General features: G+C 38.7%; 1 protein-coding gene across 4 annotated transcripts in view; it reads right to left on the bottom strand.

The window, feature by feature from the left end:
- Window positions 1–15,716, bottom strand: part of SDCBP (syndecan binding protein) — a 30,658-nt gene extending 14,942 nt beyond the window's left edge. For 2 of the 4 annotated variants that reach the window (XM_015145393.3, XM_015145395.3), the window contains exons 1-2: window positions 15,607–15,650; window positions 3,813–3,875 (exon numbers count right to left, since the gene is read on the bottom strand). In XM_015145393.3, coding sequence (XP_015000879.1) covers window positions 3,813–3,863 — 51 coding nt within the window. In that variant the 5' untranslated portion in view covers window positions 3,864–3,875; window positions 15,607–15,650. 4 annotated transcript variants of the gene reach the window in all.
- Between the last annotated feature and the right edge of the window lie 2,161 nt (window positions 15,717–17,877).

The raw sequence follows: 17,877 nt of genomic DNA, 5'->3' as shown, positions 1-17,877 counted from the left end.
ACCTACAATTATTCATGGTACATAATACTTGATAATAAATGACTATGTTACTCATTTATGTATTTCCTGTGTTATACACTTTATCTTTAGAGTATATCCTTCTACTTACAAAAACAGTTAACTGTAAAACAGTCTCAGGCAGGTCCTTCAGGAGGTATTCCAGAAGGCGCTGTTACCATTGGAGATGACAACTCCATGCATGTTACTGCCTCTGAAGACCTTTCAGTGGGACAATGTGGAGGTGGAAGACAGTGATATTGATGATCCTGACCCTGTGCAGGCCTAGGCTAATGTGAGTGTGTGTTTTAGTTTTTAACAAACTTATAAGCAATTTTAAAAAACTAAAAATTTAAAAAATAGGAAAAAAGCTTATAGAATCAAGATATAAAGAAATATTTTATATAGCTGTACAATGTGTTGTGTCTTAATCTATATTATTACAAGAGTCAGAAAGTTAAGAAATTAAAGTTACAGGAAGCTAAGGTTAATTTATAATTCGACAAAGAAAAATCTTTAAATAAATTTAGTGCAGCCCAAGTACAGAGTGTTGATAAAGTCTGCAGCAGTGTACGGTAATATCCTAGGCTTCACATTCACTCACCACTCAACTCACTGACTCACTCAGTGCAACTTCTAGTCCTGGAAGCTCCATTCATGGTAAGTGCCATATACAGATGTACCATTTTAAATCTTTTACATCGTATTTTTACCATACCTTTTCTGTGTTTAGATACACAAATACTATTGTGTAACAACTGTCTACAGTATTCAGTACAGTAACATGCAGTGTTACTCTATCATACAGGTGGGATCATACAGGTTTGTAGCATAGGAACAACAGACTATACCATATTGCTTAGATGTGTAGTAGGCTATGCCATCTAGATTTGTGGGAGTACACTCTATAATGTTTGCATAACAAACTGTCTAATGTGGCATTGCTCAGAATATACCCGTCTTTAAGCAACACATGACTATATACACATCACTATACATTTGTCAAAATCCATAGAACATATAACACCAAAGGGAACCTCATGTAATGAAAATATGTAAACTTCAGGTGATATTAATGAGCCAGATGTACCGCTCTGGTGCAGATGCTGATACTGGGGAGGTTGTGCATGTGTGATGATAGAGGGTGTACCGTACTTTCGGATCAATTTTGTTGCAAATCTAAAATTGCTCTAAAACACAGCTTACTAATTTAAAATACTTCTCCTTTGTATGTAGTTATGATTTTCTATTCTTTCATTGCTATTGTTTTTAATCCAAGGAATACTGAAGAATACATATAGAAAGCTCCCTGCAAACAAAGTTATATAAATTTAATTATGTTATTTGCAGTAAAAATGAAACAAAAGGATGTAACCCAATTTTAAGTACTGTAAACCATTAAATGTAGCTACTTATTTCAAACTTACTTTGAAATCTGACACTACTGAAAATAAAGGGGTTACAGTTGCCCCAAGGAGCATGCCAGGGCCTATTATTTCTGCCATTAACAGAAAGGATGTGGAAAAAACATGCTTGTAGCATCACTTCTGCCAAATTCTGCCCACCGTATTAGGAAACTGATAAGCTCTGGTTCTATATATCATTATTTATTAAAAGCTTACTTTGCATAAGTAGAGGAAACCACAGGCCACAGGCTCTTGTCAGGATTTGGAATGGAGAGAAAGGTCTAGGGACTGTATGATGTTAAAAGCCACAGCCTAATGGCTACTGCAGAACAGTTTACAAAATACGAATGGTTGGTTCATTGCTGTAATTTAGCTTTGCTGTGGTGTTAAAGGCCAGCAGATGAGAAAATGAATACTACCTTCCTTCATAACACCATTTCAGGGGACTCTTAAGAATAAAAACAAACATGAGTATCATCCACCTTAGAAAATGATGCAAAAAAAAAAAAAAACAAAACAAAACCTACAGCCAAAGAGTTTAATGGCTAGATTAGGAATATTTTTAAATTCAGGGGTAATAAAAGAACCATGTTTCCCACTCCTTATTCACTGTTCTATCTCCCAGCTGCTTTCTGCTCTGAACATAAAAGGTTCTTTAATGTAAATATCTATGTAATTCACTTCTGCTTGAAGAGGGCAGCATGATACAGATTGTAGCCCTCTTTATTTTTCATTCCAATATCTGTCAATATCAACTCTTCTGCTGCTGCTGTTTTCAAAATCAAAAGCCTCAGCTCATACCTGACTATGGTAAATTTACATTCAATTCCATAAAAACCTAACAAAAAAAGGATGAAAACAAAGAACAGATTAGTTATTCTTATGGGTCCACCTAAAAATCCTTATCAGTTAATGTGTTGATGTCATATAAGTGGCTAAGCAGTTATTCTGGAAAGCTAAATATTTCAGATAAAAGTCTTTTAAAAAGAGTGCTTGGGGGCCGGGTGCGGTGGCTCAAGCCTGTAATCCCAGCACTTCGGGAGGACGAGACGGGTGGATCACGAGGTCAGGAGATGGAGACCATCCTGGCTAACACAGTGAAACCCCGTCTCTACTGAAAAATACAAAAAAAACTAGCTGGGCGAGGTGGCGGGCGCCTGTAGTCCCAGCTACTCGGGAGGCTGAGGCAGGAGAATGGCGTGGACCTGGGAGGCAGAGCTTGCAGTGAGCTGAGATCCAGCCACTGCACTCCAGCCTGGGCTATAGAGCGAGACTCCGTCTCAAAAATAAAATAAATAAAATAAAAAGAGTGCTTGTTTAGATGAACTACGTGGAAATAAAACCACATGAAGAAAATACTGACAAAATACTAAAGAAGTGATAGGAACATGTAAAAGATGACTGAATAGGCCACGTGAAACTTGGAGGCATCAAAGCCTTGGCAGCTGAACTGTAGATTTCAGAGATTCTACAACCCTCATTTTAATATCCATACTGGATCTATGATAGAAAATAATTGTTCATAATTCAATTATCAATAAGTAAATCTCACTTTCTAGTAAACTGAAGACAGGGCACCAATAAAATGATCTTCAAGGTAAGGAGTTTTCATTTATTTTGTCAAATTAAAATAATAAACAATAGCTGAAGAAATTCTAAATTGATAAAGAGATCAAGTTGAAAGCTAACCGTAAACAGACAAATCCATCATATACTACAAATTATCCTCAGTTAAAATAATTATCAAAAATTTCCCAAATAGCCAGAATTGGTCCCAATTCCTCACTTGTTCTTAAGCAGAAGCATGTGTCTTCAAAATGCAAAGGACTATAAAAATTTTCAACTCAATGCAATGAGAAATACTGCAATCTCTACACAGTCATTTAGAGAATAAACAAGTGAAATGTCTGCTGCTCATCTCTCAAAGAAAAGAAATCACTACACTTTCCCTGTGCTTTTAAATAACTGCTCTTCTAAAAGTAGCATGTACTCCACTATTTCTGTAATTTTAACTTCAATTAGGAGGCAGAGAATTACTTTAAAGAGTGGTCATACCTAAAGATCCAAAAGACAAACATACCAATTTTATACAAAACTATGAATATCTAAAAAATTGGAGCATATTTTGTCAACTCAAATGTTACATATAATTTAAATTTTAGTCAGAAAATTAAGCTACATGTAAAAAGTGTAAGTCAAATTAAAAAAATCTCATGCCTATTAATTCACAGTGAAATGAAAAAAAATTGCTAGTTTTTCTGTAAACTTTTTAGTCTGCAATTAATAAAACTAAAGAAAGGTTTATGAAGTGTAAAAATGAACAAATATATCTGCCATTTAGCTATCTTGCTTTACTTCAAGCAAGATGTTACTGTGCTTGTTTTGAAAAAAGTATTTAAACTATCATACCTGAATTACTTTGTCTACCTTCAAGTCTTCAAGAGATGGATAGAGCGACATTTTTGCAGGATTCTTCTAAAGAAAAAAAGAAAGTTATATTACTCTGATGTCACAGAAAATGGAAATAGACACATAAACACGTATAACTATTTAACACAATAAAAAACATTTAAATTGCAAAACATATTATAAAATAGGAATATATAGGCCATACCAAAAGTCAGCTGATACTTAAGAATCACCAAACTATCTCTCTTCCCCTAACATTATTACTGAACTATATCCATCACCGATTTTTAAAATTCCTTTCAAGTAAAAGTCCCTTCATTTTACAAACTTAGAAAATCAAATAGAATAGTTATGTGACTTACTCCTAACTTACACAAGTACTTGCAACTTAGCCAGGACTACGAAACTACCCTTAGTACAATGCCCTTGGGCACCACACAGCTACATTTCCTTCTAACAATAAAAGCCTAAAAGCAGACCATATGCAGTAACAATACATGAAACCCCTATTACTAAGAAAAATATATACACACATATATGTATATAGAAGGAACTATATTAACTAACAGATTTATCTTCAGAAGACAGATGGTAAAGGAGTGAGGAATAAGAGGGAAATTTTTACATTTCATTTAAAATACTTCTATATTAAGTAAAGTATGTTTTTTAGTTATCATAAATTGCTTTTTGTAATAATTTCAAACACAATTCTCTTAACATATTATATGAATACATATTTTAAATTTTATTTAGCTGTTTTGAGATGAATACCTGATACTTTCACTCAACCCAATAAAACAGAATATATGCTAAACTGGTACATGGTTTAACGTTAAGATTCCTGATTCAGGGCCGGGCGCGGTGGCTCAAGCCTGTAATCCCAGCACTTTGGGAGGCCGAGATGGGCGGATCACGAGGTCAGGAGATCGAGACCATGCTGGCTAACACGGTGAAACCCCATCTCTACTAAAAAATACAAAAAATTAGCCGGGCGAGGTGGCGGGCGCCTGTAGTCCCAGCTACTCGGGAGGCTGAGGCAGGAGAATGGCGTGAACCCAGGAGGCGGAGCTTGCAGTGAGCTGAGATCCGGCCACTGCACTCCAGCCTGGGCGACAGAGCGAAACTCCGTCTCAAAAAAAAAGATTCCTGATTCAGGTATCAATTTATTACCTCCCATTTCCAAATCCACTTCTTACTGCTTTCTCTCCCAAAATGGAGCTGAGCTCTTTCAACATTGCTCTGTTACCAGCTGGGATGATGTTAAGCCTTGTCAGTAGAGGCAACTGGAGGTACACTGTAGGAGGAAGAGGTTTTCTCCTCATGGTTCCAATGTACTACTCTAGTCAGACTCCTGCAGTACCTGCTCCTACAGCATCTTGCAACTTGCAGGAAGTAGTTCCGTAAGCATGCAGAAGCTAACCCCAGCACTCTGTTGAGTAACTCTGCAGCAGAATGCCACCACCAAGGAATCTCCCAGAGCAACTTTCTCAACCCCGTCATGTGGCTTCTGCAGCAAATTCCAAGGTTCTGAACGCCAGAGAGAGAATTTCAGGGAAGTTCCAGAAGCAAGGTCCAGTGCCATCTGTCCCCTCTTCAACCAGACCTGGATCTCAGCCCAGGTAAGGGAGCAGCCCTAGAGTTAGTGGCTACTTATTAAGTCTGCTCTTACAGTATTCTTCAAAGTTGTCTTTACTTCTTACAAGTCAATCTCTATTTCTTCAATCATGTTATAACTAATAGTTCTGTGTATTAAACCTCCACTGTTAAAATCACTATATGGTCTCTGTCTCCCAGTTGGACAGCAGTTTTTTTTAATTAATATAATTCACACACTCTAAAATTCAGCCTTTCAAAGTATACAATGCAATGGTTTTTAATGTATTCACAGACTTATACAATCATCTCCACTACCTATCTTTGAATATTTCCATCCTCCCCAAAAGAAAACGCATGCCTCCCCATTCTACCCTCCTTCCAGCTCCAGGCAACATACACTTTCTCGCCTCTGGATTTACCTGCTCTGGATACTTAATCTAGAATCTTAGGATATGTGGCCTTCTGCATCTGGCTTCTTTCACATAGCATATGTTCAAGGTTCATCTGTGTTGGAGCATTTATCAGTATTTCATTCATTTTCATAGCGGAATAATATTCCACTGTATGTATACCACATTGTATTTCTGCTGTCATCAGCTCATAACATTTGTGTTATTTGCACTTTTTGGCTATTATAAATAATGCTGTTAAAAATGCCAATGAGCATTTGCATTGTTAGCAAATAATATGTGAGTTTATATACTTTTTAAATAAATGCATCTTTAATTCTCTTGAAATATAGCTAAGCATGCAACCGCTGGGTCATATGGTAACTCTAATACCATCCCCTTGATGATTACAGGATTCGACATATGAATGGAGTGACACGGTCACAAACATTCAGACCATATCATACACCACTATAATATATGATTTACAAATATTTTTCTTATTCTGAAGATTGTCTTTTCATTTTTTTCACAGTGCATTTTGCAGTATGAGGTTTTTAATTCTGATGAAGTTGAATCTATATTTCTTCTTGGTTGCTTATGCTTTAGATATAACATCTCAGAAACTATTGCCCAACTCAAGGTTATGAAGACTTATCCTTCTGTTTTTTTCTAAAAATGTTATGTCTTTAATTCCTGCATTTATATCTTTGATCTATTTTATGTTAATTTTGTACATAGTGTGTGGTATAGATCCATATTCATTATTATCTATGTGGAAACCCAGTTATTTCAGCACCACTTTTTGAAAATAACATTTTTGAATTGTCTTGGCACCGTTGTTGAAAATCAATTGATCATAACTGTATGCACTTATTTCTGCAATCTCAATTCTATTTCATTGATCTATATGTCTATCCTTATACCAGTACCACACAGTCTTGAGTACTGTACATTTGTATTAAGTTTTAAAATCAGTTAATGTGAATCCTCCCACTTTCTTCTTTTTTGAAATTGTTTTGGCTATTCTAAACCCCTATCAACTCAGTATCAGTTTTAGAATCAGTATATCTATTTCTGTAAAAATAAATAAATAAATAAATAAAAGGTGTCCTTAAATCTGAAGTGAGTCTCTTATAAACTGGGTATAGCTGGCTCTTGGTTTTATTTTTTTAATCCATTCATCCCCTCTATGTCTTTTCATTGGAGAGTTTAGTACATTTAAAGTTATTACTGATAGGGAAGGACTTACAATGACATTTTGTTAATGATTGTCTAACTTGAAACTTTTTTGTCCTTCCTTTCCTCTCTTGCCATCATGCTTTTTGTTTCATTTTTTTTTAATAGATATGCTTTGATTCCTTATTTGTGTGTGTGTATTTTCTATAGGTATCTTCTTTGTGGCTACCATGGAGCTTAAATAAAACATCTTCTAATAAATCTATTTTAAGCTGATAACTTCAACTGCATACAATACTGCTTCTTTTCATCCATCCCCATACTGCATTACTGATGTCACAAATTACATCTTTTATGTTGTGCATCTATTAATATTTTTACAGTTATAGGCACTTATACTTTTGTCTTGGACTTATATATCAGAAATAAGTGATTTACTCACCACCATTACAATAATAAGCAGGTCTGTATTTGTCCATAGCTTTATCATTTAATTTTATACTTTCACATTGAACATCCTTTTGTTTCCATTTAACAGACTCCCATTAGTATTTAAGTCAGATATAGTGGTGATGAACTCTCTCAGATTTTGACAATCTTATTTCTCTTTTACTTTTAAAGAAAAGCTTTGCCATATACAGTACTTTGCTGGCAGTTTTTCTTCCAGCAGTTTGACTATATCATCCCACTTCTTTATGATCTGCAAGGTTCCTGCTAAGAAATCCACTTAGAGTCCTACAGAATCTCCTTTGTACATGACAAGTTGTTCTTATCCTGCTGCTTTCAAAATTCTTTGACAATTTGATTATAGTGTGTTTCCATGTGGATGTCTTTGGGTTGTTCTACTCTGGAGTCCATTGGGCTTCTTGAATCTGGATGTCCATTGCCTTCCTTCAATTTGGGAAGTTTTGGTCATTATTTCTTCAAATAAGCTTTTTGCTCCTTTCTCTTTCCAACATATGGAACTTCCATACAATCTATATTGATACAATTGATGCTCTCCCATTATTACTCTAGTCTGTCTTCATTCTTTTTTTATTCTTTTTCTTTTTGCTTCTCTGACTGGATAATTTCAAATGACCTGGCTTCAAGTTCACTAATTCTTCTCCTTGAAAAACACTGCTGCTAAACTCCTCTTGTAAATCTTTCAATTCGGTCAAAGCATATTGCATCTGTTACAATGTTTGTTTGGTTCCTTTTTATGTTTTCAATCTCTTTGTTGACACCATTTTGTTCATGCAGCGTTTTCCTTGGGTCACTGAACATGTTTATGGTGGTTAGTCTGAATTCCTTCTGAGATAATAAAGATATCTGTGTTTCCTTAAAGTAGGTTTCTGGATATTTTGACCCTTTGATTGTGCCATGTTTCCCTATTTCTTTGTGTGCCTTTTAACATCATGTTGGGATCCAAGCATTTGAAAAAATATCACCCCTGCCAGTCTTTGTGGACTGGCTCTGTAGAGAGAAAGATCCTCACTGATCAGCCTGACTAGAGATTCTGCATGCCTTCTGAACCTTTCCTGAGGATGCTTCTTCTCTACCAGTGTGTATAAATTCTCAAGATGAACTTGCTGGTTTCCTTTTTCAGGATCTCATAATCTTTTGCTCCCTGTGCTACCTGTCTATAGTACTTCAGGTTCTCTGGAGCTGCTGCAAGCCACCCAGCTCTCTTTTGTTTTCAGAGGCCTCCAACCTGGTGCCCTTTCCTGTCAGTGGGCTTTTAGAGTATGTCCACTCCTGCCTGTGCTCCAAGTCAGGTGAAACAGAAGCCAGTCCCTTGGGGGTAGCTCTCTGAAGTGTTGGACACATACTCCACTATTCTCTCCCTAACCCCTTTCATGCCATACCTAGGGACAGGCTGCTGAGCTGTATCATCCTCTGTCTGCCCTACCATAGGTCCTCTAGAGCAGAAACAAGTCTTCCAGTTCTCTGTTCTTCTCAGTGGCTCCGAGGCACCTGGAATACACCAGCTCCTGTCAGCTTTCCAAGACAAGCAAGACAGAAGCCAGTCCCTCAGCCCACTGAAAAGGTGAAACACTGGACACACATTCCAACTCTTTTGTCTCCCCAAGGAGAAGCCAGGAGTTGAGGATCTTCTCCTGCTGGTTTCATGCTGGAGGTAGGGAGGGACCATGGTGAGTGCATGCTAAACTGTCAACTTTGTTTTCAATGACCCCACAACCTGGTGCCCTTTCCTGTCAGAACTTATATTGAGGCAAAATAAAAACCAGACCCTTGGGCAGACCTCTGAGAAATCTGAATGTCAAACATATGTTTCAGTCTTCTCTTTCCCTCCCCAAGGAAAAACCAGGAGCCTGGAGTTTCCTCTCGCTCATGCCATGCTGAGCCAGGGGAATGAACTACGGTGAGCAAGTAGGATGAATTTTCCTACCATCTTCACTGCAGTTGGTTTACTGCTCACCTAGAATGTAGGAGCCTCTTAACTAGTTTCTGGATTTCTTACAAAGAGCTCTGGTGTGTGTATTGTTATTGAATCAATATTTCTGTGGGGAGAAGTGTGTGAGCTTTCTACTGCACCTTCTTGCTGATATTACACATCTTTTATTTGTTTCTTTTCTAATTTCTCTGGCTATAATCTCCAGTACAATGGTGAATAGTAGTGGCCTGGTACAGTCCTTAAGGGAAAAACAGAATCTGGGTTTGTGGGGGAAAAAAAAAATTCACTCTTGAGAGAGTACTATCAAAGATGATTTGATTGTATTAATCCAGGAGAACAAAGTGAATTACCTTCTTTGGTTCAAAGGATCAATTTCTTAGCAGCCTTTTCTTTAAACACAATTTTTTTGTCTTATTTAAACTTTCGGCCATTCTATCAACATAAACAAAATGCATATGATATATAATATACAAAATGTAAAGCAAGTTGCAATATCAACAACCAAAATGCACTGAAAAGAATGTTACCTGGCCATCTAATATTATTTCTATTTTTTATTTCTTTTTTTGATTCTGTCACTGGCTAACTTCAAAATCCCACTGTTCTCATGAAAAATGAAGTGGTTTCCTAACTTTTCTCTCCATAGAAGTTTCTCTTCAAATAAATATTAACTGAAGTTGTCTGAACAACTCTTGACTTAATTCACACACCAGCAACTCAAGCCTAGAAGAAAAATGAACTTTCAATTTTTTTTTTAAATAATAAATATTACCGTTAATTTACACTGATGTAAAAAGTAAGTTTCAGGTTTGCTTTAAGTGTATTGATCTTAATTAACTCTCTCACAAAGCATTCCTCAATTTTACTTTCTTGACCCATTTCATTAAATTTCTTTCCAAGTATTAAAATGTTGTAGCTGTAAACCACTGACTGACTATTTGCCACCCAGGTCACATGCTTCCATGCCTGCATATTTTTGTAAAAGGTGCATTCTCTTCCAGGAATGTCCTTCCAGGACTCTCCACCGATCAAATTCCTAGTTAGCCTTGAGGCCTAGGTCAAGCGTCAGCTAAAGCGGGTGACTTTGATGGCTTCAGTTGGATATTATTTGCTCCTCCCAACTCCTCTCAACTCTGCCTTAGATTATAGCTAGTACATGTTTATCTCCACTACTTAAAGGCAGGACTCACATTCAATATATTTACACAGCATAAATGCTTTTTCCTCATCCTCAAAGATATCAAATGTAGCTAGGCGCAGTACCTGTAATCCCAACAGTTTGGGAGAACAAGGTGAGTGGATCACTTGAGCCCAGGAGTTTGTGACCAGCTTGGGTAACATGGAGAAACCCCATCTCTACAAAAAATATAAAAAAGTAGCCAGGGACAGCGGCACACGCCTGTAGTCCCAGATACTCCGGGGGCTGAGGTAGGAGGACCACCTGAGCGAAGGAGATTGAGGCTGCAGTGAGCTGTGGTCACGCCATCACACTCTAACCTGGGTGGACAGACTGACACCCTGTCTCACCAATAAAAAAAAAACTTTTTAAAAAGAAGATATCAAATGTTAGTATTTTGACAAATGTCATCAAAACAACAGTAAATAAGATAACTTTAAACACTTATTGAAAAGATCAAAATATTCTTAGGGCAAGTCCATACTTTTGAAGCTAACAGTGTAAAAAGCCTAACAGTGTAAAAAACCTAGCAGTGTAAAAAATAAAGCATTTATCATTTGTGGAAATGATAAATGCTTTATTTTTCTGAAGGGCTCCATTAAGTCACTTGTATATTATATTTAAACCTTTGACCTAATGGGAACGTCAGAAACACAGCCCTTTTTCAAGAACCACAAAGCTAACTCCGGGAAATCCTCCTAATTGTGGCTGGAATTTTATAATGACCAATAATGAGGTTTAAGAGGATTCTGAAAGTAACTATTACATCAATGTAAGAATCTCATTTTACCTCACTTGCAACTCTTATCAAACATTATTATTGTACGAACTAAACTAAAGAATTTTGTCTCTAGGCTTTCCTTCAAGTTGAGTAATCACTAAGAAGATAAAACTCCCAAATCTACTCTGTAAGAGTTTGATCAAACCTTCCTGATCACTACAGCTTTTTTCCACTGGCCTAATTCCTTGGAAAGAAATGGTACTGCCCACATATGCTTTGATCAGGTTTGGCCCACACTACAATATTTGCAATCTCTGTGACTCACTTCACGCCTTATGAAAGGCCCCTAAACCCAATGTATCTCAGGCCTCAGAAATAACTCCCAAAGAGTTTCTATTAAGAGATCTTTCAGTGGTTGGGATAGTTTCAGGACTTCTTCAGAACACCAAAACGCTATATATATATATGTATGTATTTATATTTTGTCTGCCTCAGTACCAAGTTTTCCATTTGTCCCTCAACTCCCTCAGGGCAATATCAGAGTAATGTCCTTGAAGTCTTTAAATACGTGTACAGAACAAAGCCCTCAACTTAAATACCCTACGTGATATTTTGGAATTCTAGTTTATTTACTCTCTGGATTTAATATTCTGATTAATGAAGTAGGAAACACTGGCAAAGTTTTCCAAATAATATCACCTAGAATGGCAATACTCATCATTTTCTGAGTTATTAACCTTACCCCTCCTCAAACCACCAACTACAACTGGCCTCGCTTAAAAATGGCATGTGACTGTTTAAGGTGAAATTATGTTTATTTGCTTCTTTTAATCTAAGCTATTAAAACAGGAGTTCCCAACCCCCGGGCCATGGACCAGGACCAGTCGGTGGCCCATTGGGAACCAGGCCACCCACAGCAGGTGAGTGGCAGGTGAGCCAGTATTACCACCTGAGCTCTACCTCCTGTCAGATCAGTGGCAGCATTAGATTCTCATAGGAGCAGGAACCCTATTGTGAACTGCACTGCAAGGGATCTAGGTTCAACTTTCCTTGCGAAATAGTTTCATCCTGAAACCATCCCCCTATCCCGTCCGTGGAAAAACTATCTTCCATGAAACCAGTCCCTGGTGCCAAAAATGTCGGGAATCCCTGTATTAAAAACATCTTGGGATAATAAAAATTTAGGACTGCAGAATCATTGATTTTTTAAAAAAATTACATGACAGTTGATAAGCAATTAGTTGAATTCAAAGATGTTGCCTATTTCAACTACTGATATCTTCAAAACCAGGGAAATTTGGAGTAATTGGGTTTCTTTTGTTGAAGCAGTTATTAAAATTTCTAGTAAAGTTGTGTTTCTTTCTTTCTTTTTTTTTTTTTTTTTTTGAGACGGAGTCTCACTGTGCTGCCCAGGCTGGAGTGCAGTGGCCGGATCTCAGCTCACTGCAAGCTGCGCCTCCCGGGTTTACGCCATTCTCCTGCCTCAGCCTCCCGAGTAGCTGGGACTACAGGCACCCGCCACGTCGCCCAGCTAGTTTTTTGTATTTTTTTAGTAGAGACGGGGTTTCACCATGTTAGCCAGGATGGTCTCGGTCTCCTGACCTCGTGATCCGCCCGTCTCGGCCTCCCAAAGTGCTGGGATTACAGGCTTGAGCCACCGGGCCCGGCCGTAAAGTTGTGTTTCATTATTTCACTTCTGCAAACTATTCATAGAGTGACTGAAAAATTTAAAATATAAAAATAAAGTATCAGGCCAGGAACCGTGTGGCTCATGCCTGTAATCCTAGCACTTTCGGAGGCTGAGACAGGAGGACTGCTTGACCCCAGGAGTTCAAGAACAGCCTGAGCAACACAGCAAGATTCCATCTCTAAAAAAAATAAAAACTAAAAAATGAAAAAATAAAGTATCCATTGGACCCAGATGGTAAGCATTCCAGATGGCTCATACATGAGGTCTAGAAACACAATTTGATATATCCTAAGCAGTCTTCCAGAGCAATGTTTCTCAATCTGGCTAATCATCACAGCCAAATTACCCGAGGCTCTAGTTATTATAAAATCAGCTTCCTGGGCAGACACAGATTTCATGGAAGGACTTAGGAACTCTTCTTTTTAATAAATATCCTGGGGGTTTCTAATGATCAGCCATTAAGAAGTATGTCCATATGAAGTCCACTCCAAGTAGAATATTTAATCCTTACCCATAGGATTCCATTTCTCACCTAGTGAATTGGCAAAAATCCAAAGTTTGACAACATTCTCTGACATCAAGGCTTTGAGAAACACTCATATACTACTAATGGGAGCATAAACTAGTACAATTACCATGGAGAGTGAGTTTGCAGTATCTACCAAAATTCTAAATTCAGATACCCTCCAACTCTGCAGTATCACTTCAGGTCTCAAAACCTGAAGTGTACAAATATATGTGCACAAAGGAAGCAACATATGTAAAAGTTTATTCACCGCAGCACTGACTGTAACAGCAAAAGACTTGAAAGCTATACATGCTGATATTAGAAAAGCTCCAAAATATTATCACTAACTGGAAAAATAAGAGCAAAATGTGGAGCAGTATATAAAATGTTAATGTTTGTGCTAAAAGGAGGCAAATACAGCTTATATGTTTGCCTATGTAGATATAAAATATCCCTAGAATACCTAAGAAATGTAAAAAAGTTGCCTGCCTGCCAGAAGGAGACTTGATACTATATACCTATTTACACTGCTTAAATTTTGAGACATGTGACTGTTTACCTACTCAAAAACAATACATTTACAAAAGATGTTGGCAGCACTTGAAAAGAAATTAATAAATGCTAACGTTAACTATTGCTAAAAGTAGAAAGTATTTTAAAGTTATTTGGGGGAGCTTTTCTTTTTTAGAATCTCTTGGCATTTAATACCTATGAAAAGTACCCAAATCTGGCAAAAACAGAGAAAATAGTTGTGTCACGCTCATTTTAAGAAACTCTTTAAACAGTACATTTAACCGGCAACCATTAGCAAATTCTTCCCCTATTGTTCCTCTTTTTCTCCTTTTTACATCTTTTCCTATAATGCCCAAAACTAAAAGTTAATGTCTCCAAAGTTAAATTTAATTTTCAATGGAGTGACTACTTACTGACCATTTTAAAAGTCATTCTACTTCTTTTTATTCTGTGCCACAAACCACTTGATTTATAATATTTCTGTACCATTTAAGGCACAAAAGTTTATAGAATTAAGTTGGTAACACAGAAGACAAAAGGACATATTTTCTACCGTTATCCCTCAATCTTAAACAGGAAAATAAAAAGACTGAACAAATTTGAGTTTTAACTAATCACATACACATTTAGAAATCAATTTAAAAGGCCCGCCGTTGTTTTTCAATGTAAATGTCCTCCTTTAATCAACTATTTATTTTTGAAACAAGCAGATATTAAGAGTTTGGTAAGCCGAGCGTATTTTCTAAGCAATGTACGCAATGGAAAAGTCAACAGTAAACTTGTATGTGGTTATACAGACGAGATAATCTAGAAACTCCTTTCAAAAATGGGCACATTCGAAGACTCTATGACTCAATAATCCCACTTTGGTAAAAGTGAAACTTTCCACATCCATATGCCTTCCCTTTCCCATTATTACAAGGAAATCCTGAAAGGAAGTCTCTGAGTCGTCAGATCTCAGGGGTATTTCCTTCTAAACACACCCAACTGGAAACGTTTCTCCCTCAGGTCCAACTTCTCCAGGAAAAAGCTCTCCCCACCCCCTTCCAAAAAAAGTCAAGGCTTCGCCCACTAAACGAACACTTCCTTCCTCCTTTCAAATCCAGGGCTTCCCGAATAACCCAAAAGGAGGGTGATTAAGTACAGACCAAGAAACGCGGAGCACGGGGAGGAACCGTGACCAGAGGCTCTTTCTTTACTCAACTCGAGATCGTATCGAGGAGAAAACAAGGATCGAGAGACTGTCCCAGGAAGAACCCCAGAGCTGGGGCGGGGGCTGCCGGCGTTCACCCGGCCGGGCCTCCGGGCTCAGCCAGCCCCGGCCCCAGCCCCGGCCCCAGCCCCAGCCCCAGCCCCAGCCCCAGCCCCAGCCCACGCAGGAGCCCGAAACCCGCGGGGTCGTGGCAGGCAGAGCGCGCTGCTCCCGCAAACTTGCCACCCAGCCAGCAGGGCGCAGGGAGGGGCGCGGAGCACCCTGAGGAGAGGGCGTCGCCGCTGCCTCCCGAAAACGGCTGCGACCGGGATGCAGTCCGTGAAGTGGCCCGGGGACCCTCACGCCTCTGCCCCAAGTCCCCGCGCCCGGGACCCGGCACCGGTGTCCTTCCTCCCCGCTTGGCCTCTTACCTAGCCCCACAAGGAAACGCTCGCCGCCACCGCCTCCGGTCACTGGCACGGACTTCTGAGGCCCAAGGGTAAGAGAGCGGCGCGCGCCCGAGGACCGCCCCCGAGGCGCGTCATGGCACCGCCCCCCGCCTTCGGCCCGCGCAGGCGCACCGCGCAGGGTCAGGTGATCGCGTCCCTAAGGTAACCGGGCGGTAGGGGTAAAGAGGCCTGGGCGTGGGTCGTTCCTGCAGCTCCAGGTGTTCGGCAGTGCGGGGCGGTCCATGCCGGCCGCTCTCTGCTGCCCAGCGGTTATGCTCCCAGTCTTCTCCGCTCTTCGGCAGTTAGTGCCCGCGGGCCCCGTGCCACCCACTCACTACAGTGTGTATCGCAGCTCACGGTCTCTTGGTTCTCGTCGCCTCCAATTCAAAGAGGTCTCTAGAGCCTATGCTCCCTCTTGGGATGCCTTCGACTTCCACCACTGCTGCCCTAGTAACACTCTCCGCTTGCTGTACCTGTCCACTGTAGGCTCAGAAACGTTCTTCTCACGACCCCTTCGCAACTCCTGCTTTATTTTTCTGTTTGAAATTTGGATGTTGGGGTGGCGGGGGGGCGTATTACGATGTCCTCCTGAGCTAATATTCCTTCGCTGCTGAGAGTTACTTGTGGTGGTGCGCAAAAGTAATTGCTTCCCAGTACAAAAACATAACGATCATTTCTTGAGGGCTGATTTTGTGCCAGCCATAGCTCTACGAACTTAATATATAGTCTTATTTGGTCTTCACATCAGTCTATAAAATAAATACAACATCCCATTACAAAGAAACTGAGGCACAGTTTACCCAAGAGTAAGCATAGTTACCATGGAATACTGTAGAGTCCTTGACAAAATAGCATTTACAAGCTGTTTATTTCTAGCTAAATTAGTGCCACAATAATTTAATATGTGGCAAAACTAATAAAAATCTGAGTGTAAAAGAGGTGACAACTAAAGATGAAAACTTTGCCGTCAGTAAGGTTATAGTTAGGCTGATGAAATGGACATTTAAAAATAATTACAAGGTAGATTGGGAAGGAAGATACACAACTTTTTGCTTTCAGATGAGATGATTTCTAACATAGAAAATCTGGAAAAAATTGACACTCCTCTAAAAAAATAGACAGAATGAAAAGCAATTATAGCAAGTTTGCATGAACAACTTTAAAACAGACTCATTCTAAGCCAAAATGCTTGGGACCAGAAATGTTTCCAATTTTTGATTTTGTTTTTTTTTTGCTTTTGTAATATTTGCATTATATACTTACGAGTTTACCATCCCTACTCCAAAACCCAAAATGCTCCAGTGAGCATTTCCCTTGGTCCTCATGTCAGCACTCAAAAAGTTTCATATTTTGGAGTAGTTCATATTTTGGATTTCTGTATTAGGAATAGTCGACCTGCATACATGGTCTGTTGTTTTCTTACATACCAGCAATAAGCAATTGGTATTTGAAATTAAAAACACGATAACCACTGACATTAGCACCAAAATAAAATGAAATACTTAGGTGTAAATCTAACAAAATATGTAAAAGGTTTATACAAGGTTCTAATAAAAGTTCCAATGAAAAAAACTACTAAGTTCAAAGGAGATCTAAATAAATCTAAAGATATTCCATTTTCATGGATAGGAGTACTTGATATTTAAATGTCAGTTCTGTCCGACTTAATCTATAGATCTGATACAATCTCAATCAAAATCCCAGCAAGTTATTTTGTGATTATTAACTGATTCTAAAGTTTATATGGAAAAATGAAAGACCCAGAAGAGCCAAACCAATACCAAAGGAGAGGAACAAAGTCAGAGGCCTAACAGTACCTTAGTTCAGGCTGTTGGAACAAATTACCATAGATTGCGTGGCTTAAACAACAGAAATTTGTTTCTCACATCTCTGAAGTCTGAGAAGCCCAAAATCAAGTTGCTGGCAGATCTGGAAATCTGGTGAAGGCTCACTTTTGGGTGTGCAGATGGCAGTCTTCCCATTGTATCCCCACATGGCAGAAAATGAGACAGATAAAGCAAATTCTCTCCTATGTTCTTATTAGGGCATTAATTTCATTACGAGGGCTCAACTCTCATGAGCTAATTATCTCTCAAAAACCTTGGGTCTAAATACCATCACATTGGATATTAGGCCTCAACATATAAATTTTGGGGGGACACAAACATTCAGTCCATAGAAGTACTCAACTTCGAAATTTACTGTAAAGCTATAGTAATCAAGAGAATGTGGTATTGACAAAAGAATAGACAA

Source organism: Macaca mulatta, chromosome 8, assembly GCF_049350105.2.
Source record: "Macaca mulatta isolate MMU2019108-1 chromosome 8, T2T-MMU8v2.0, whole genome shotgun sequence".
Lineage (NCBI taxonomy): Eukaryota > Metazoa > Chordata > Mammalia > Primates > Cercopithecidae > Macaca > Macaca mulatta.
This window is presented reverse-complemented; position numbering and strand designations above follow the sequence as displayed.